At 46.8% G+C, this 21884-nt stretch overlaps 1 protein-coding gene across 2 annotated transcripts in view; it reads left to right on the forward strand.

Annotated features, from left to right (window-relative positions):
* Positions 1-21884, forward strand: part of LIMS1 (LIM zinc finger domain containing 1) — a 271575-nt gene that overhangs the window by 40418 nt on the left and 209273 nt on the right. The window contains exon 1 of one of the 2 annotated variants that reach the window (XM_038771795.1): positions 8051-8175. The exons of the other annotated variant lie outside the window; for it this stretch is intronic. Coding sequence (XP_038627723.1) covers positions 8171-8175 — 5 coding nt within the window. The 5' untranslated portion in view covers positions 8051-8170. Of the gene's footprint in view, positions 1-8050; positions 8176-21884 lie in introns of those variants that run through there. 2 annotated transcript variants of the gene reach the window in all.

Here is a 21884-nt window from a genome sequence, read left to right on the forward strand (position 1 = left end):
GCTCAGTGGAAAGAGCCCGGGCTTTGGAGTCAGAGGTCACGGGTTCTAATCCCGGCTCCGCCACTCGTCAGCTGTGTGACTTTGGGCAAGTCACTTCACTTCTCTGGGCCTCAGTTACCTCAACTGTAAAATGGAGATGAAGGCTGTGAGCCCCTGGTGGGCCAACCTGATCACCTTGTAACCTCCCCAGCGCTTAGAACAGTGCTTTGCACATAGTAAGCGCTTAATAAATGCTATTATTATTATTACTATTCTCTGTGCCTCAGTGACCTCATCTGTAAAACGAGGATTAAGACTGTGAGCCCCATGGGGGGCAACCTGATTACCTTGTAATAATAATAATAATAATAATAATGGTATTTATTAAGCACTTACTATGTGCAAAGCACTGTTCTAAGCACTGGATTTTTTTTCCAAGCGCTTGTATCCCCCCCAGTGCTTAGAACACTGCTTGGCACATAGTAAGAGCTTAACAAATGCCATCATCATTATTCTTCTTCTAGACTGTGAGCCCGTTGTTGGGTAGGGACCGTCTCTCTATGTTGCCGACTTGTACTTCCCAAGCGCTTAGTACAGTGCTCTGCACACAGTAAGTGCTCAATAAATACGATTGAATGAATGAATGAATGAATCCCACCATGGACACAGTAAGCGCTCAATAAATACGATTGAACGAATGAATGAATCCCACCATGGTTTGAGTATTAGAATTGACACATTTCCTGCCACTCAGATTTTCACCACTCTCCCAAGCGCTTAGTACATTGCCCTGCACACAGTAAGCGTTCATTAAATACCATTGATCGACTGATTGATTGCAAGGGTCAATCACCGGTGTCTATTGAGTGCCTCCTGTCTGAAGAGCATTACACTAAGCGCTTGGGAGACTACAACAGAGTTGGTTGGTAGAAATGTTCCTTCCCCTCTGGGAGCTTACAGTCTAGAGGGAGAGACAGACATTAAAATAAATTGCGGGTATATATAGAAGTTCTGTGCGGCTGAAGGTGGGGTGAAAATATCAAGTGGTTAAGGAGTACAGGTCCAAGCGCAGAGGCGATAAAGAAGGGAGAGGAAGTAGGGGAAATGTGGGCTTAATGGGAGAAGGCCTTTTGGAGGAGATATGTTTTTAATAAAGCTTTGAATAATAATAATAATGATGGCATTTATTAAGCACTTACCATGTGCAAAGCACTGTTCCATGCGCTGGGGAGGTTACAAGGTGATCAGGTTGTCCCACGGCGGGGGGCTCACAGTCTTCATCCCTCAGTGGAAAGAGCCCGGGCTTTGGAGTCAGAGGTCATGGGTTCAAATGCCGGCTCCGCCACTTGTCAGCTGTGTGACTTGGGGCAATTCACTTCACTTCTCTGCGCCTCAGTTACCTCATCTGTCAAATGGGGATTAAGACTGTGAGCCCCCCCCCGGGACAACTTGATCACCTTGTAATAATAATAATAGTATTTGTTAAGCGCTTACTATGTGCAAAGCACTGTTCTAAGCGCTGGATCTGACAGACAACTAAGTGCTTGGGAAAGTACACTAGATACCGAGACAGAGACCCCAGAGGGGGAAGAGACACGGAGTGGAAAGATAGAGAGAGCGGAGACGAAGAGACAGAAAGGGCAGAGACCGAAAGCGCTTAGTACAGTGCTTTGCACACAGTAAGCGCTCAATAAATACGTTTATTATGACTATTATTACTACTAGTATTATTATTACTGGAGAACTCAGTGTGGCTCAGTGGAAACAGCCCGGGCTTTGGAGTCAAAAGTCATGGGTTCTAGTCACAGTCTTCTAGACTGTGAGCCCACTGTTGGGTAGGGACCGTCTCTATATATTGCCAACTTGTACTTCCCGAGCGCTTAGAACAGTGCTCTGCACACAGTAAGCGCTCAATAAATACAATTGATTGATTGATTGATGGGTTCAAATCCCGACTCTGCCAATTGTCAGCTGTGTGACCTTGGGCAAGTCACCTAGCTTCTCTGGGCCTCAGTTCTCTCATCTGGAAAATGGGGATTAAGACTGTGCCTCCCCAGCGCTTAGAACAGTGCTTTGCACATAGTAAGCACTTAATAAATGCTATCATTATTATTATTATTATTACTAATGTCTGTCTCCCTCTCTAGACTTTGAGCTTATTTTGGTCAGGGAACACATCTATTACGTTGTATGTACCCTAGCACTTAGAACTGTGGCTGGTACTTCTAGACTCTGAGCCCACTATTGGGTAGGGACTGTCTCTATATGTTGCCAATTTGTACTTCCCAAGCGCTTAGTACAGTGCTCTGCACACAGTAAGCGCTCAATAAATACAATTGATGATGATGATGATGATTATTATTATCCCCATTTTACAGATGAGATAACTGAGGCGCAGAGAAGTGAAGTGACTTGCCCAAAGTCACGCAGCTGACAATTGGCAAAGCCGGGATTTGAACCCATGACCTCTGACTCCAAAGGCACTGAGCCACACAGTCAATCAGTGGTATTTATTGAGCTCTGTCTACATGCAGAGCACTTTACTAAGCCCTCAGGAGAGAGCGGTGTGACAATAATTAGACACATTCCCTGCCCACAACGAGCTTACAGTCTAGAACTTCCTATCATCATCAATCGTATTTATTGAGCGCTTACTATGTGCAGAGCACTGTACTAAGCGCTTGGGAAGTACAAATTGGCAACATGTAGAGACAGTCCCTACCCAACAGTGGGCTCACAGTCTAAAAGTTGTGGGCTCCCAACTTCCTATGTGTCAAGCGCTGTTCTAATTGTGGGTGTAGATATAAACTAATCGGGTTGGACCCACATAGGTTTCATAGTCTTAATCCCCGTTTTACAGATGAGGTCACTGAGGCAAAGAGAAATTCAGTGGCTTGCCCAAGGCCACACAGCAGACAAGCGGTGGAGGCGGGATCGGAACCCAGGTCCTCCTGGCAGGTCCGCGCTTTGTCCCCTAGGCCACCCTGCCGGGCTTGGGAGTCAGGGGTCACGGGTTCTAATCTAGCTCCGCCACTTGTCAGCCGGGTGACTTTGGGCAAGTCACTTCCCTTCTCTGGAGGGAACTCCATGACGATGTGGAGGAACTTCTAGACTGTGAGCCCACCGTTGGGCAGGGACCGCTTATATGTTGCCAACTTGTACTTCCCCAGCGCTTAGTACAGTGCTCTGCACGCAGTAAGCGCTCAATAAATACGATTGAATGAATGAATAATGATGGTAGCCAAGGTAAGGGCCGAGTGGAGATGGATGCCTGCCCTGTTCCCTGTCCCACCCTCTCCCCATTGTCCCTTTCTGTGTCCCTCCAACCCCCTTCGCCCTCCTACTTCACAGAAGCGGCGGAATTGGAGCGAGGCTCCGGATTGAGCTGTGGTCAAAGAACAGGGCAGCGGAAATCCAGGAATGAAAATATTCATTCATTCAGTCGTATTTATTGAGCACTTACTGTGTGCAGAGCACTGTACTCAGCGCTTGGGAAGGACAAGTCGGCAACATAGAGAGACGGTCCCTGCCCAACCACAGGCTCACGGTCTAGAAGGGGGAGACGGACGACAAAACAAAACATGTGGACAGGTGTCAAGTCATCAGAATAAACAGAAGTAAAGCTAGATGCACATCATTAACAAAATAAATAGAATAGTAAATATGGACAAGTAAAATAGAGTAATAAATCTGTACAAACATATATACCGGCGCTGTGGGGAGGGGAAGGAGGTGGGATGGGGAGGAATATCACTCTGGACATGTGGACAGGTGTGAAGTCATCAGAATAAATAGAAGTAAAGCTAGATGCACATCATTAACAAAATAAATAGAATAGTAAATATGGACAAGTAAAATAAATAGAGTAATAAATCTGTACAAGCATATATACAGGTGCTGTGGGGAGGGGAAGAAGGTGGGATGGGAAGGAATATCACTCTGGACATGTGGACAGGTTTCAAGTCATCAGAATAAATAGAAGTAAAGCTAGATGCACATCATTAACAAAATAAATAGAATAGTAAATATGGACAAGTAAAATAGAGTAATAAATCTGTACAAACATATGTACAGGTGCTGTGGGGAGGGGAAGGAGGTAGGACGGGGGGGATGGGGAGGAATATCACTCTGGACATGTGGACAGGTTTCAAGTCATCAGAATAAATAGAAGTAAAGCTAGATGCACATCATTAACAAAATAAATAGAATAGTAAATATGTACAAGTAAAATAAATAGAGTAATAAATCTGTGCAAACATATATACAGGTGCTGTGGGGAGGGAAAGTAGGTGGGATGGGGAGGAATATCACTCTGAACATGTGGACAGGTTTCAAGTCATCAGAATAAGTAGAAGTAAAGCTAGATGGACATCATTAACAAAATAAATAGAATAGTAAATATGTACAAGTAAAATAAATAGAGTAATAAATCTGTGCAAACATATATACAGGTGCTGTGGGGAGGGGAAGGAGGTAGGACGGGGGGATGGGGAGGAATATCACTCTGGACATGGGGACAGGTGTCAAGTCATCAGAATAAATAGAAGTAAAGCTAGGTGCACATCATTAACAAAATAAATAGAATAGTAAATATGGACAAGTGAAATAGAGTAATAAATCTGTACAAACATATATACAGGTGCTGTGGGGAGGGGAAGGAGGTGGGATGGGGAGGAATATCACTCCGGACATGTGGACAGGTGTGAAGTCATCAGAATAAATAGAAGTAAAGCTAGATGCACATCATTAACAAAATAAATAGAATAGTAAATATGTACAAGTAAAATAAATAGAGTAATAAATCTGTACAAACATACATACAGGTGCTGTGGGGAGGGGAAGGAGGTAGGATGGGGGGGATGGGGATGGGGAGGAATATCACTCCGGAATCGCCAGTGGCCACCGGCCTACTTGAAATGCTCACCACGGGCTTAAAATACTGCCGGCTTGGCTCAGGCCCAAGCCTGGCTTTGAATTTCTCCCTTCTTTTCCAGTTAAGCACTGAGGTTGACCTGTATTTAGAGAAAGAAGCGGAGATGGTAGGCCTCGGGGGAGGGGACTCGATCTTTCCATTGCTTTAATCAGCTTGGCCCTTTTTTTTAAAAAAAAAAAAGATAAATCAGTACTAAGTGCATTTGGAAGGAACCGATCCAAGCTTTATAAATGACTATATGGTCTTGTGGGACGGATGTTATCTTCTGGCTCCGCGAGAGAGAATTTGATGTGTGTGTTTGTGTATGGGACGTCAGGCGGGTACCTCGTTCTTGCCTGTCAATCAATCAATCGTATTTATTGAGCGCTTACTGTGTGCCGAGCACTGTACTAAGCGCTTGGGAAGGACAAGCTGGCAACATAGAGAGACAGTCCCTACCCAACAGCGGGCTCACAGTCTACAAGGGGGAGACAGAGAACAAAACCAAACATACTAACAAAATAAAATAAATAGAATAGATAGGTACAAGTAAAATAAATAAATAAATAGAGTAATAAATATGTCCCGCCGTCGACCCCCGGCCCACGTCCTCCCCCTGGCCTGGAATACCCTCTCTCCGCACATCCGCCAAGCTAGCTCTCTTCCTCCCTTCAAAACCCTACTGAGAGCTCCCCTCCTCCAGGAGGCCTTCCCAGACTGAGCCCCCTTTTTCCTCTCCTCCTACCCATTCCCCCCGGCCCTACCTCCTTCCCCTCCCCAAAGCACCTGTATATATGTTTGTACAGATTTATTACTCTATTTTACCTGTACATATATACTATTCTATTTATTGTATTAATGATGTGCATCTAGCTTTATTTCTATTTATTCTGATGACTTCATATTTATTACTCTATTTATTTTACTTGTACATATCTATTCTATTTATTTTATTTTGTTAATATGTTTGGTTTTGTTCTCTGTCTCCCCCTTCTAGACTGTGAGCCCGCTGTTGGGTAGGGACTGTCTCTATATGTTGCCAACTTGTACTTCCCAAGCGCTTAGTCCAGTGCTCTGCACACAGTAAGCGCTCAGTAAATACGATTGATTGATTGATTGATTGACTTGACACCTGTCCACATGTGTTGTTTTTGTTGTCTGTCTCCCCCTTCTAGACTGTGAGCCCGTTGTTGGGTAGGGACCGTCTCTATATGTCGCCGACTTGTACTTCCCAAGTGCTTAGTACAGTGCTCTGCACACAGTAAGCGCTCAATAAATACCATTGAATGAATGAATGAATGAATCTAGCTTTATTTCTATTTATTCTGATGACTTGACACCTGTCCACATGTATTGTTTTGTCGTCTGTCTCCCCCTTCTAGACTGTGAGCCCATTGTTGGGTAGGGACCGTCTCTACATGTCGCCGACTTGTACTTCCCAAGCGCTTAGTACAGTGCTCTGCACACAGTAAGCGCTCAATAAATATCACTGAATGAATGAATGAATGAATGAATCTAGCTTTATTTCTATTTATTCTGATGAGTTGACACCTTTCCACATGTTTTGTTTTGCTCTCTGTCTCTCCCTTCTAGACTGTGAGCCCACTGTTGGGAAGGGACTGTCTCTATATGTTGCCAACTTGTACATCCCAAGAGCTTAGTAGAGTGCTCTGCACACAGTAAGTGCTCAATAAATATCATTGAATGAATGAATGAATGAATGGAGGAGACAGACAGGCTAATTTCAGTCCCACTTAGGGAGACGCGGGGTGAGGGGCTTTGCCTTGCCCACAGGTAATGCGAGGGTTTCTCACTGAGGTCCGCACCCTGAAAATTGACTTCTTCGGGCTTTTAAGCTAATTGAGGCGTTCGATCCAGGGACCCAGAGGAAGAACCGATCGGATTCGGTGCCAAAGAATGGATTCGAAGGAGCCCCTCCGCCTGCTGCTTCCTCTGCACCTGCTTGGGAAGCTGGGAAGACCCTTTTCCCTCCCTCCCTCTCCTTGATACAGGGCCAGGTGTGGTCCGTCCCAAATCCCTTGACCTTCGGGTCAGATGAGTCGGGAGGAGGAAATCTGTGAGGACAAGGCGAGGGACAAATGAATTACAGCCCCAAATCAAGGCTAGCCATTGTTTTTGGGCGGGAAGGAAGACACCGGAGAGCGCCTAGGCCTGAAGGATTTTCCGGTAGGCAGCGGTCCCAGGTGGCGGGGCGCGTGGGAAGGAAGATTCCACAGGGAATCGCGGCGGCCGGAGCGCAGAATCCCGGCTCGCGGCCGCCTCCAGCCAGAATGCTCCCGGCGCCCGGCCTCGGGCTCCCGGCGCGGGCATCCAGATGAACCGTGGCACACGGCGAGAAGGGCAGAGGCGGGGCCATATGGAAAGGGTCGCGGCGGGCTTGGCGGATATAGTTCCTGGTTGGATTGTATTTGTCTTTCAGTCCGGATTTCCCGATTACCAGTTGCTAAAGGTCAGCTTTTGTGAATGGGCTGGCAACCGATCCTACGATTCATTAAAGGGCAGATCCAGAGTGCAGTAGGGGAAAGGGAAGTGCCAGAGCAGATAGTGCTGTGCCAACCTGATGCCTAGCAAATGTTCAGGGTTGGGTCCTGGATATCGCTTCTTCTTCCCTCCATTTTTCCACCCCCATTCGGGCTTGATACACTTTGGCTCTTGGACAAGAACATTTTTCAGTTTCACCCCATTAAGCATTAATGCCTCAACATCATGTCCTCCTAGAGTAGGCAGCCAAAGAGCTCCAAATCTTCTAGGGTATCGATATTTTCAGGTGGTCGTTCAGAGGTCCGCTCCAAAAAACTGATGGTTTTACTGTGAGGTGCCGTACCCTTCTTTTTCCTCATACTTTAAGGAGGGATTTTTGCAGTCGGTTTGGCAAATAGAGTCATCTGGCCAAAGCTTAGGAGGTACGAGGGAGAAGCGGGGATAATTGTGGTGTTTGCCAAGCGCCCACGATGTGCCAAGGACAACTGGAGAAGAGGCTTTCTTGAGGGGGAGAAAAATCACCGGGATACAGTGCTCTGTACGTACGAATCGGAAGCCCATAGGCTCAATTGGGAAGGAGGCGGATTGAAGAGGACGTGTCTCTGAGGGTCGGCTCTCCTGGCGGGCTCCGTCCAAGCCCGGACTACGGAACGGTCCGGATGCACGAGTCTGGTCGTGTGACTTCGGGCAAGCCCCTTCATCACCCTCCGTCCCCTGTCTGGAAAGTGGGAATGTACTCAGCTTGTCCCGACACTCTGGAAGAGCAGGCGTGCCCAAATGAGGTAAAAGACGATTCCTCTAATTCGGTATTTTAGAGCCGGGGGAGGACGGCGGAAAGGAGAATTGATGGGTCTGATGATGTGTATGTGAGTGTGTGTCTGTACTGCTGAAACGGCCAATGCCGGATTTTCAGCTGGGATGCAGCGTTGTCTGAGTGCTGATCTGGGGGAAGATCTTAAAGGGATTAGAATGGGTATCCCTCACCCAAACGAGAACATTGGGGATTTAGGGACTGTCTCTAGATGTTGCCAATTTGTCCTTCCCAAGCGCTTAGTACAGTGCTCTGCACGCAGTAAGCGCTCAATAAATACGATTGATGATGATGATGATGATGAGAATAGGGACTTCTTTGTGAAATATCCTGATCCCGTCCGTGGACGCTCGGCGGTCTGGAACTTTCCAATCGCAGATAATTCATTCCAGGCCTGCATTTTTCAGTCCCCGAAGCCCTCAGGAGCAAGGGGAAGGAAACAATAGGAAATCTTGACTGCATCAAAATCGGGTTTGATAGCTGGGAATGGGAATCCACGCTTCCCCCCTCCTGGCCCCCCGCCAGCCAAGCTGTGATTTGCTCGTTTCTCCCGCGGGCTCTCCGGGTTTTGGAACTAGCCGAGTTGAGCAGACTTGAGGGTAAAGAATATTATAGTCTTTTTCACCAGACGGACTTCCTCCCAAATAGCAGCTCTGCAGTGAGGGTGGCTTCTTAGAAATGGTGAGTCAGGGTGAGATCACCCCCGCGGCCTAACCTGGTGCCTTTTGGGCCAAGACACATTTAACGTTGCAGAGGAGCCGGGGTTTTCAGGCCCCGCAACGAGGTCTGGCTCTCGAGATTCGGCGGCGTCAGGGAAAATAGGGGTGGATGTCTGCGTGGCCGACGAAGCTTATTTCGCAGGGATGTTTCCGTTCCTTCGTAAAAGCAGAAACAGACTCGTGCGATGTCTGCGTGGCCGACGAAGCTTATTTCGCAGGGATGTTTCCGTTCCTTCGTAAAAGCAGAAACAGACTCGTGCGATGTGCGTAAAATGCCTGAAAGAATAAGGTGTGGGGATTGAAAAAGAAAACTCTCCTTGCTCCCCGATTATGAGCAAATGGCTGTGGGCAGGAAGACTTTCTACGTGCCTGGGTGTGAATATTAGAAGCTTAGTAAATCATCAATCGTCATCAATCGTATTTATTGAGCGCTTACTATGTGCAGAGCACTGTACTAAGCGCTTGGGAAGTACAAATTGGCAACATATAGAGACAGTCCCTACCCAACAGTGGGCTCACAATCGGCAGCCGCGGAGATAGCGGCATCAGAAAATGACTCTGTGGTTGGGGCTGAAAATAGCCGCCTCTGGAGTCGTGCCCCGTGATGCTCAATGTAGTTTAAAATGTAGGTTTCCAGTGCTTAGAACAGTGCTTGGCACATAGTGAGCACTTAACAAATGCCATCATTATTACTATTTCCTGACCTGGATTGTGAAGAATCAGCCTTTTTGTAAGGCGACGGTAAAATGGGGACCATAGTTGGGAAAGGCCGAGATGGGTCATCTTGGACTTGCAAACCATCCATCGCTCACGTCGCCTGGAGGACAAAGGTCATTTGTTAGCCTTAATAATAATCATAATAATAATGATAATAATACTTGTTAAGCACCTACTATTTGCCAAGCATTCTTCGAAACACTGGGGTAGATACAAGTTATTCAGGTTGGACTCAGTCCCTGTCGCATATGGGGTTCACAGTCTTAATCTCCCAAAGCAGCGTGGCTCAGTGGAAAGAGCCCGGGCTTTGGAGTCAGAGGACGTGGGTTCAAATCCCGGCTCCGCCACTTGTCAGCTGTGTGACTTTGGGCAAGTCACTTAACTTCTCTGGGCCTCAGTTCTCTCATCTGGAAAATGGGGATTAAGACTGTGAGCCCCATGTGGGACAACCTGATCATCTTGTATCCGCCGCCCCCCCCCAGCGCTTAGAACAGTGCCTTGTACATAGTCAGCGCTTAATAAATGCCATTATTATTATTATTATTTTACAGATGAGGGAATCAAAGCAAAAAGAAGTGAAGTGACTTGCCTAAGGTCACATAGCAGACACGTGGCAGAGCCGGGATTAGAAAACCCGGGTCCTTCTGACTCCCAAGCCCGTGTGGTATCCACTAAACCACATGGCTTTCCTGACTTAGCCTGCATTTACTCTTCTCCCACTCCTGCCTGCATCCCCTTTGAACTTGGATTTACGCCCTATATTCACCCCTCCCTCAGCACCACAGCATTTGTGTAATAATAATAATGGTATTTGTTCATTCATTCATTCATTCAATTGTATTTATTGAGCGCTTAATATGTGCCAAGCACTGTTCTAAGCGCTGGGGTAGCCTCATGGCAATCAGGTTGTCCCACGTGGGGCTCACAGTCTTAATCCCCATTTTACAGATGAGGTAACTGAGGCCCAGAGAAGTGAAGTGACTTGCCCAAAGTCACACAGCTAACAAGTGGCGGACCCGGGATTAGAACCCACAGTCTCTGACTCCCAAGACTGTGCTCTTTCCATTAAGTCACGCTGCTTCTCTATTGCGTATTCAAAATTTATTTAATAATGACAGTAATGATGGTATTTGTTAAGCGCTTACTATGTGCCAGGCACCGCTCTAAGCGCCGGGGGAATACAAGGTGATCAGGTTGTCCCACGGGGGGCTCACAATCTTAATCCCCATTTTCCAGATGAGGGAACTGAGGCACAGAGAAGTGAAGTGACTTGCCCAGAGTCACACAGCTGACATTATTACCCTATTTATTTATTTATTTATTTTATTTGTGCATATCTATTCTATTTTATTTTGTTAGTACGTTTGGTTTTGTTCTCTGTCTCCCCCCTTTTAGACTGTGAGCCCACTGTTGTGTAGGGACTGTCTCTATATGTTGCCAACTTGTACTTCCCAAGCGCTTAGTACAGTGCTCTGCACACAGTAAGCGCTCAATAAATACGATTGATTGATTGATTGACAGTTGGCGGATTCAGGATTTGAACTGTCTGCCCCCCCCAGACTGTACGCTCATTTGGGGCAGGAAACGGGTCTACCAACTCTGTTGTATAGGACTTTCCCAAGCGCTTAATACAGTGCTCTGCACACAGGAAGTGCTCAGTAAATACAATTGAATGAATAATAATAATAATAATAATAATAATAATAATAATAATAATAATGGCATTCGTTAAGCGCCTACTATGTGCAAAGCATGATTTGTGATCCTGAAGGTAGAGGTGAGTTGTCCCCTCGAGGCCGTTTGGCATCCATGGAGGGCCGTTCCTTGCCCTTCCGAGTTGCCAGGATGCCTACAGACGACGCTGACCGATCAGACCGACCTCCTGCCGGCTTCCTGTCGGCTTTGGGTGCTCGAGGCGGAGAAGCTAACGCTGCTAATAACTGGGACATGTATTAAGCGCTTCCTGTGTTCCAGGCATCGGAATAAGCGCTGGGCTGGACCGAGCAAATCGGCCTGGACACAGTCCACGCCCCCCATTGAGCTCCGCAATCTTCAATCCCCGTTTTACAGGTGAGGTAACTAACAATAATAATAATAATGATGGCATTTATTAAGCGCTTACTATGTGCCACGCACTGTTCTAAGCGCCGGGGAGGTACAAGGTGATCAGGTTGTCCCACGGGGGCTCACAGTCTTAATCCCCTTTTTACAGATGAGGGAACTGAGGCCCTAGAGAAGCGAAGTGAGTTGCCCAAAGTCACACAGCAGACGACTGGCGGAGCCGGGATTAGAACCCAGGTCCTTGTGGCGTCCGGGCCCGAGCTTTAACCATTAGGCCACCCTGCTTCCCTGTCTCTGACGTCCCGTGCTCTTTCCGCTAGACTTGTCACTTTTTTGGGGGGGCAGAAACTCTGAAATGCGGAGGTGGTGAGGGGTTGTTTCAAAAGTGAGGGAGAAAAGGCATCGGGCTCGTCACCTGCTTGCTCAGCTCAACGTCTTTAACATTGCACAGTATGTTCCTGTTAGAGCCTGAATGCCTTGTTTATGTCTTAGCATTGGCTATTTATTTTATTTTGTTGGTATGTTTGGTTTTGTTCTCTGTCTCCCCCTTTTAGACTGTGAGCCCACTGTTGGGTAGGGACTGTCTCTATATGTTGCCAATTTGTACTTCCCAAGCGCTTAGTACAGTGCCCTGCACATAGTAAGCGCTCAATAAATACGATTGATGATGATGATGATTATTCTGCCAGGGTTTTTTTTTATGCCGTGCCCAGATACCTGAAAATGAAGAGAGAGAGAGAGAGAGCTCACCAGCTCCATATCACAGAACTCAAGAGCTGAGGCTTTAACAGAAGGAATTAAATAATAATAATAATAATAATGGTATTTGTTAAGCGCTTACTATGTGCAAAGCACTGTTCTAAGCGCTGGGGAGGTCACAAGGTGATCAGGTTATCCCACAGGGGGCAATCCCCATTTTACAGATGAGGGAACTGAGGCCCAGAGAAGTTGTGACTTGCCCAGAGTCACCCAGCTGACAAGTGGCGGAGCCGGGATTTGAACCCAGGACCTCTGACTCCAAAGCCCGGGCTCTTTCCATTGAGCCACGCTGCTTCTCATGAAATCAGCGTTAGCTGGCTAGGATTTTGACCGCGGGGGTGAGAAAGGGTGGGAATTTGGGGGATGGGAGGAGCCAGCGGAATAGGTTTGGGAAGGGTTAGATTGGCTTCAAAGCGCTATATTATTATTATATACTAATTGAGCATTTTTTCTCACTATACTAATATTATTATATACTTATTGAGCATTTTTTCAGGACAGAGTCCTGTACTGTAAGCGCTTGGGAGAGTTCAGTACAGTGATATCAGAAAAGCCATCTGGGGCTGGAAGTCGTCCCATCTTGTTGTTGGGAAGCAGCATGGCCTAGGAGATAGAGCACCGGCCTGGGAATCGGAAGGTCGTGGATTCTAATCCCGGCTCTGCCACTGGTCTGCTGTGTGGCCTCGGGCAAGTCACTTCACTTCTCTGGGCCTTCGGTCATCTGGAAAATGGGGATTAAGCCTTTGAGCCCCACGTGGGACAACATGATTAACTTGTATCTCCCCCAGCGCTTAGAACAGTGCTTGGCACATAGTAAGCGCTTAACAAATACCATGCTTATTATTATTATTATGATCCCTGCCCCCAAGGAGCTAGTGAATGTAGGTGCAGCAATCATTCATTCAGTTGTATTTATTGAGCGTTTACCGTGTGCTGAGCACTGTTCTAAGCACTTGGGAGAATACGCTACAATAGATACATTCCCAGCCCACAACGAGCAGCATTGCCAAAGCTGGTCAGCAAATCCAGAGGCTTATTATTGCATATTTTGGTGATTAATCCTACAGATCCAACTCAATCAATCAATCAATCGTATTTATTGAGCGCTTACTGTGTGCAGAGCACTGGACTAAGCGCTTGGGAAGTACAAGTTGGCAACATATACAGTCCCTACCCAACAGTGGGCTCACAGTCTAAAAGGGGGAGACGGAGAACAAAACCAAACATACTAACACAATAAAATAAATAGAATAGATATGTACAAGTAAAATAAATAAATAAATAAATAGAGTAATAAATATGTACAGACATATACATATATACAGGTGCTGTGGGGAAGGGAAGGAGGTAAGATGGGGGGGATGGAGAGGGGGACGAGAGGGAGAGGAAGGAAGGGGCTCAGTGTGGGAAGGCCTCCTGGAGGAGGTGAGCTCTCAGTAGGGCCTTGAAGGGAGGAAGAGAGCGAGCTTGGCGGATGGGCAGAGGGAGGCCATTCCAGGCCCGGGGGAGGACGTGGGCCGGGGGTCGATGGCGGGACGGGCGAGAGCGAGGTACGGTGAGGAGATTAGTGGCGGAGGAGCGGAGGTTGCGGGCTGGGCTGGAGAAGGAGAGAAGGGAGGTGAGGTAGGAGGGGGCGAGGGGATGGACAGCCTTGAAGCCCAGGGTGAGGAGTTTCTGCCTGATGCGCAGGTTGATTGGTAGCCACTGGAGATTTTTGAGGAGGGGAGTGATATGCCCAGAGCGTTTCTGGACAAAGACAATCCGGGCAGCAGCGTGAAGTCTGGATCGAAGTGGGGAGAGACACGAGGACGGGAGATCAGAGAGAAGGCCGATGCAGTAGTCCAGACGGGATAGGATGAGAGCTTGAACGAGCAGGGTAGCAGTATGGATGGAGAGGAAAGGGTGGATCTTGGCGATGTTGCGGAGCTGAGACCGGCAGGTTTTGGCGATGGTTTGGATGTGAGGGGTGAAAGAGACAGTGGAGTCGAGGATGACACCGAGGTTGCGGGCTTGGGAGACGGGAAGGATGGTAGTGCCATCAAAAGAGATGGGAAAGTTAGGGAGAGGGCAGGGTTTGGGAGGGAAGACAAGGAGTTCAGTCTTGGACATGTTGAGTTCGAGGTGGCGGGCAGACATCCAGATGGAGATGTCCTGAAGGCAGGAGGAGATGCCAGCCTGGAGAGAGGGGGAGAGAGCAGGGGCAGAGATGGAGATCTGGGTGTCATCAGCGTAGAGATGAGAGTTGAAGCCGTGGGAGTGAATGAGGTCACCAAGGGAGTGAGTAACTCCCCTGATACAGCACCATTCTTCAAAAGAACCCAGACTTTCAAATCTATTACCTCATTTGTCATCACACTAATTTCACAAGGAAGGGAGGGGCTGGCATTATCTCAAGTTTTAGGGCATGGAAAAACTAAAGCCCAGAGAGGCAAACCGACTTGCCTGAGGCCACACAGCAAGTCCTGGCCTAGCTGGAGCCAGAACCCAGAATGCTGGCCTACATTCGCAGACTAGAGTAAATAATAATAATAATGATAGCATATTCTAAGTGCTTACTATGTGCAAAGCACCGTTCTAAGCGCTGGGGAGGTTACAGGGTGATCAGGTGGTCCCACAGGGGGCTCACAGTCTTCATCCCCATTTTACAGATGAGGTAACTGAGGCCCAGAGAAGTGAAGTGACTTGCCCAAAGTCACACAGCTGGCAATTGGCGGAGTCGGGATTTGAACCCATGACCTCGGGCTCCAAAGCCCGGGCTCTATTAAGCAGCCTCCTGGAAAGATCCTTTCAAAAGCAGAGTTTGACTTTCAGAATGGTCGCCCGAGCGTCCCGACTTTGGACTTTGGAAAAAGCAAACGTGCTCAGAGGGTCTCCCGAACTTCTCACCTAATCAATCAATCAATCATATTGATTGAGCGCTTACCGCGTGCACAGAACTGTACTAACTGCTTGGGGAAGTACATTGTGGCAGTTATAACAGAGACCCGACCTGGGGAGTCAGAAGTTGTGGGTTCGGGCTCCGCCATTTGTCAGCCATGTGACTTTGGGCACTTCTCTGTGCCTCAGTTACCGCATCTGTAAAATGGGGGCTAAGACGGTGAGCCCCACGTGGGACAACCTGATTGCCTTGTATCCACCCTAGCGCTTAGATCAGTGCTTGGCACATAGTAAGCACTTGATAAATACCATCATCATCAGTGCTCTGCACAGAGTAAGCGCTCAATAAATACGATTGATTGATTGATTGATCATCAAAACGATTTTACAATATAGAGCAAGTTTCTATGGCAAGGCCCAAGAAGACCAAAAGGCAGCAGAAAGCTTGTGGCTTATTCATTCATTCGTATTTATTGAGCACGTGCTATGAGAAGCAGCGTGGCTCAGTGGAAAGAGCCCGGGCTTTGGAGTCAGAGGTCATGGGTTCAAATCCCAGCTCCACCACTTGACAGCTGTGTGACTTTGGGCAAGTCACTTCACTTCTCTGGGCCTCAGTTCCCTCATCTGTAAAATGGGGATGAAGACTGTGAGCCCCCCGTGGGACAACCTGATCCCCTTGTATCCTCCCGCAGCGCTTAGAACAGTGCCCTGCACATAGTAAGTGCTTAATAAATACCATTATTATTATTATTATTATTATTATAAGCAGGGCACTGTACTAAGTGCTTGGCTTATTCATTCAATCGTATTTATTGAGCGCGTGCTGTATGCAGGGCACTGTACTAAGCGCTTGGTTTATACATTAGCCATACCTACTTAGGGAGGTGATGTCAACGCATTCTGAATAGGCATCTCTCGACTCTTCTTTGAGATAAGGTCATCTATTTTATTCCTCAACAGGTCTTTGTATTATTCTGTTGAAAACACCCAAGTTGATTTCGATTACCTCCAATTTATGGTGGGTTATCTTTCTCAAAGGAGAACTTTAGCTCACACAGTTTCCTTTTGTCGTTTAATCACTAACTTAACTGGAATTGCTTCTCTGCTAGCACCCTATATGTGTGTGTTGTTCTGTATCTACAACCTTTTTATTGCCCATTTGGAGATTCCTAAGACTGTCTACTTCATCATTTATCAATCTCTGGTATTTATTGAGCCTGTACTATGTGCCCTTGAAAGAGTATAATTCAGCGGAATTTGCATGGAAAAGAATTGCTTCCCTACATCTCATTATGGGCAACTACATTCTGTTGTACTGTCCCAAGTGAGTAAGCACTGTAATCAATCAATCAATCAATCGTATTTATTGAGCACTTACTGTGTGCAGACCACTGTACTAGGCGCTTGGGAAGTAAAAGTTGCAACATATAGAGACGGTCCCTACCCAACAGTGGGCTCACAGTCTAGAAAGGGGAGACAGAGAACAAAACCAAACATATTAACAAAATAAAATAAATAGAATAGATATGTACAAGTAAAATAAATGAATAAATAGAGTAATAAATATGTACAAATATATATACATATATACAGGTGCCGTGGGGAAGGGAAGGAGGTAAGACAGGAGCTGTAAAAGCTGTAAACGCTCATTTGTTGGCTAATTCTGTTGTATTGTACTCTCCCAAGTGATTAGTACAGTGCTCTGCACATAGTAAGCATTTTATATCTACCACTGATTGATTAACAGAAAAAAAGTCGCTTTTTCTTTCCAGAAGAATCAATCCTGACTTTACCGCTTTCTCACTTTCCAGTGATTTTTTTTTTATGGTGCTTGTTAAGTACTTACTTGCCAGGCACTGAGACGAGATAGGTTGGACACAGTCCCAATAATAATAATAATGGTATTTGTTAAGCGCTTACTATGTGTCAAGCACTGTTCTAAGCGCTGGGGGAGATACAAGGTAATCAGGTTGTCCCATGTGGGGCTCACAGTCTTAATCCCTCTTTTACAGAGGAGGTAACTGAGGCACAGAGAAGTTAAGTGACTTGCCCAAAGTCACACAGCTGATAAGTGGCAGAGCCGGGATTAGAACCCACGACCAAGCCCATGCCCTTTCCAGTAAGCCACACTGCTTCTCTGGCCTGCTCACAGTCAATCAATCAATCAATCGTATTTATTGAGCATTTACTGTGTGCAGAGCACTGTACTAAGCGCTTGGGAAGTCCAAGTTGGCAACATATAGAGACGGTCCCTACCCAACAGTGGGCTCACGGTCTAGAAGGGGGAGACAGACAACAAAACCAAACGTATTAACAAAATAAAATAAACAGAATAGATATGTACAAGTAAGACAAATAAATAGAGTAAGAAATATGTACAAACATATATACATATATACAGGTGCTGTGGGGAGGGGAAGGATGATAACTCCAGAAGGGGAATTTAGGGAAGGAAGGAAGAAGCATTAAGGTGTGATGGAAAATGAAACTCATTATTTCAAAGGAAAAACATTCCCCGACCGAATACACTCATTCATTCATTCATTCAGTGGTATTTATTGAGCGCTTCCTGTGTGCAGAGCACTGCACTAAGCGCCTGGGAAGTACAAGTCGGCGACACATAGAGACGGTCCCTACCCAACACTCTCCTCTATCCCCTCCCTGAGTAGAGAAGTCTTCCCTAATTCCCGGGCCTTTGAGTCACTTTGGCAAGTCCCATCTACGCGCCGCGGATACATTTCCACTTCCCCTGTGGACGTGCTTTCCTACGACCTACAGCCTCGCCTTGCCCGGGCGGTTTCGTCTTAATCCCGATTTTACAGATGAGGTAACTGAGGCACAGAGAAGTCAAATGACTTGCCTAAGAACGCTAACAAACAAGTGGAAGAGCCAGGATTAGAACCCAGGTCCGCTGGCTTCCAGGCCTGTGTTCTTTCCATTAGGCCACACTGCTTCTCATGGCCTTCATCTTGTAGATTTAATTTAATCTGGCTGATTTTAGTGGCCAAATCACTTCCCAGTCCCTCACCATACCCCCAAGAAGCAAACTGCTTTTCCCAGTAGCACCTCACCTTGGGATTTTTGCTCCTGTTGTGGAATGTATTTGGAGGTCACAGCCTGCCTTATCTTGCCTCCCCCTCCAGGCAAAAATTCCCACTCCCCTTTCTTCCTTCAGAGTATTCCCAAAGATTTGTCTGAAATCTGGAGGGAAAGGATCAATCAATCAATCAATCGTATTTATTGAGCGCTTACTGTGCGCAGAGCACTGTACTAAGCGCTTGGGAAGTACGAGTTGGCAACATAGATGTGTTTGGCTTGTCAAAAAGGTAACCCCGGAATCCAGCCTCAGCCCTGGCCTCTGGGGAAACTGAGGCCCTGGCCTCTTTGATGCCCCGCTCTCTTGGTTCCTTCTCTTCAGCTACTTTCTGGGTGTTTCTGTGCCTTTGTTCTTAGGCCATTTCTGTCTCTCCTGCTCTGGGTGGGGTCAGATGGATGGAGAAGCAGCATATTTTAGCGGAAAGAGCACGGGCCTGGTCATCAGAAGGTCATGGGTTCTAATCCCGGCTCCGCCACACCTCTGCTGTGTGACCTTGGGCTTCAGTTCCCTCATCTGTAAAATGGGGATTAAGAGTGTGAGCCCCATGTGGGACTGTGAGCCCACTGTTGGGTAGGGACCGTCTCTATATGTTGCCAACTTGTACTTCCCAAGCACTTAGTACAGTGCTCTGCACACAGTAAGTGCTCAATAAATACGATTGATTGATTGATTGGCAGGGACTGCATCCAACCTAACTTGTATCTGCCCCAGCACTTAGAACAGTGCTTTGCACCTAGTAAGTACTTAACAGTGCTCTGCACACAGTAAGCACTCAATAAATACGATTGAATGAATGAACAAATACCATAATTATTAATTAGTATTATGGGACAGGGACTGTGTCCGTGTCCATCCTGATTTGCTTGTAATAATAATGATGGCATTTGTTAAGTTCTTACAGTCCTTCTAGACTGTGAGCCCACTGTTGGGTAGGGGCCGTCTCTATATGTTGCCAACTTGTACTTCCCAAGCGCTTAGTACAGTGCTCTGCACACAGTAAGCGCTCAATAAATACGATTGAATGAATGAATGTTGGGTAGGGACTGTCTCTGTATGTTGCCAACTTGGACTTCCCAAGCGCTTAGTACAGTGCTCTGCACATAGTAAGCGCTCAATAAATACGATTGAATGAATGAATGTTGGGTAGGGACTGTCTCTATATGTTGCCAACTTGGACTTTCAAGCGCTTAGTACAGTGCTCTGCACACAGTAAGCGCTCAATAAATACGTTTGAATGAATGAATGAATGTTGGGTCGGGACCGCCTCTATATGTTGCCAACTTGGACTTCCCAAGCACTTAGTACAGTGCTCTGCACACAGTAAGTGCTCAATAAATGCGATTGAATGAATGAATGTTGGGTAGGGACCGTCTCTATACGTTGCCAACTTGGACTTCCCAAGCGCTTAGTACAGTGCTCTGCACACAGTAAGCGCTCAATAAATACGATTGAATGAATGAATGTTGGGTAGGGACCGTCTCTATACGTTGCCAACTTGGACTTCCCAAGCGCTTAGTACAGTGCTCTGCACACAGTAAGCGCTCAATAAATACGATTGAATGAATGAATTAGTATGTAATGTCAGGAAGGATGCTATAAAATGTGGAAGAGACTCCACCCTGCATCATGGGAACCCTGAGCAGACGCCGAAGAAGAAGTGTTCTGGAGACGGTCTCATTTCCGTTTTCCTCTACTTCAGTTGTTTAGAATGACAGCTAATAATAATAATAATGATAATAATCACCGTATTTATTAAGCCCTACTATGTGCCAAGTCCTGGTCTAAACACTGGGGTAATAATAATAAGAATGATGGCATTTGTTAAGCGCCTACTATGTGCGAAGCACTGTTCTAAGCGCTGGGGGGATACAAGGTGATCAGATTGTCCCACATGGGGCTCACAATCTTAATCCTCATTTTCCAGATGAGGTAACTGAGGCCCAGAGAAGGTAAGTGACTTGCCCAAAGTCACACAGCTAAGTGGTGGAGCCGGGATTAGAACCCATGACCTCTGACTCCCAAGCCCGGGCTCTTTCCACTGAGACACGGTAGATAAAAGGTAATCAGGTTGTCCCACGTGGGGCTCACAGTCTTAGCCCCCATTTTACAGATGAAGTAACTGAGGCCCACAGAAGTGAAGTGACTTGCCCAGGGTCACACAGCAGACAGTTGGCGGAGCCAGGATTAGGACCCACAACCTCTGACTCCCAAGCCCATGCTCTTCTTGGTGGTTTATCCAAAATTGTTCTCCCTCTTAGCTGTAAGCTTGTTGTGGGCGGGGATTGTGTTTACCAACTCTGCTGTAGTGTAATAATAATAATAATAATGGCATTTATTAAGTGCTTACTATGTGCAAAGCACTGTTCTAAGCGCTGGGGAGGTTACAAGGTGATCAGGTTGTCCCACGGGGGGCTCACAGTCTTCATCCCCATTTTGCAGATGAGGTAACTGAGGCACAGAGAAGTGAAGTGACTTGCCCAAAGTCACACAGCTGGCAATTGGCGGAGCCAGGATTTGAACCCGTGACCTCTAACTCCAAAATCCGTGCTCTTTCCACTGAGCCACGCTGCAAGCGCTTAGTTCAGTGCTCTGCATGCACTCGGAGCCCAATAAATGCCATGGATTGATTGACAGGAATGGTATTTAGCCAGCGTGTACCACGTGCAGAGCACTGTACTAAGAAGCACTGGGAAATAATAATAATAATGATGGTATCTGTTAAGCGCTTACTATGTGCAAACCACTGGGGAGAATACAAGGTGATCAGGTTGTCCCACGTAGGGCTCACAGTCTTCATCTCCATTTTACAGATGAGGTCACCGAGGCCCAGAGAAGTGGAGTGACTTGCCCAAAGTCACACAGCCGATAAGTGGCGGAGCCGGGTTTCGAACCCGTGACCTCTGGCTTCCAAGCCCGGGCTCTTTCCATTGAGCCACGCCGCTTAGAATAGACAGATGGGAATTAGACACGACCCCTGTCCCTCGGGTGGCGGGGGGTGGGGCTCGCCATTTAAAAATCAATCAATCAATCCTATTTAATGAGCGCTTACTGTGAGCAGAGCACTGCACTAAGCGCTTGGGAAGTACAAGTTGGCAACATATAGAGACAGTCCCTACCCAACAGTGGGCTCACAGTCTAAAAACCAAGTGCACTGCCATTCCTGGGTCACACACACATCCGTCTCCATATCCAGGATCCTGTCTCCATTAATGGCACCAGGATGCTTGGACGTAAGCTCGTTTTGGGCAGGGAATGTGTCTATTTACTACTACTACTACTACTACTACTACTACTTTCTAGACTGTGAGCCCACTGTTGGGTAGGGACCGTCTCTATACGTTGCCAACTTGGACTTCCCAAGTGCTTAGGACACTGCTCTGCACACAGTAAGTGCTCAATAAATACGATTGAATGAATGAATGAATACTATATTACTATATTATGTACACT

This window comes from Tachyglossus aculeatus, chromosome 2 (genome assembly GCF_015852505.1).
Source record: "Tachyglossus aculeatus isolate mTacAcu1 chromosome 2, mTacAcu1.pri, whole genome shotgun sequence".
In the NCBI taxonomy this organism is placed as follows: Eukaryota; Metazoa; Chordata; class Mammalia; order Monotremata; family Tachyglossidae; genus Tachyglossus; species Tachyglossus aculeatus.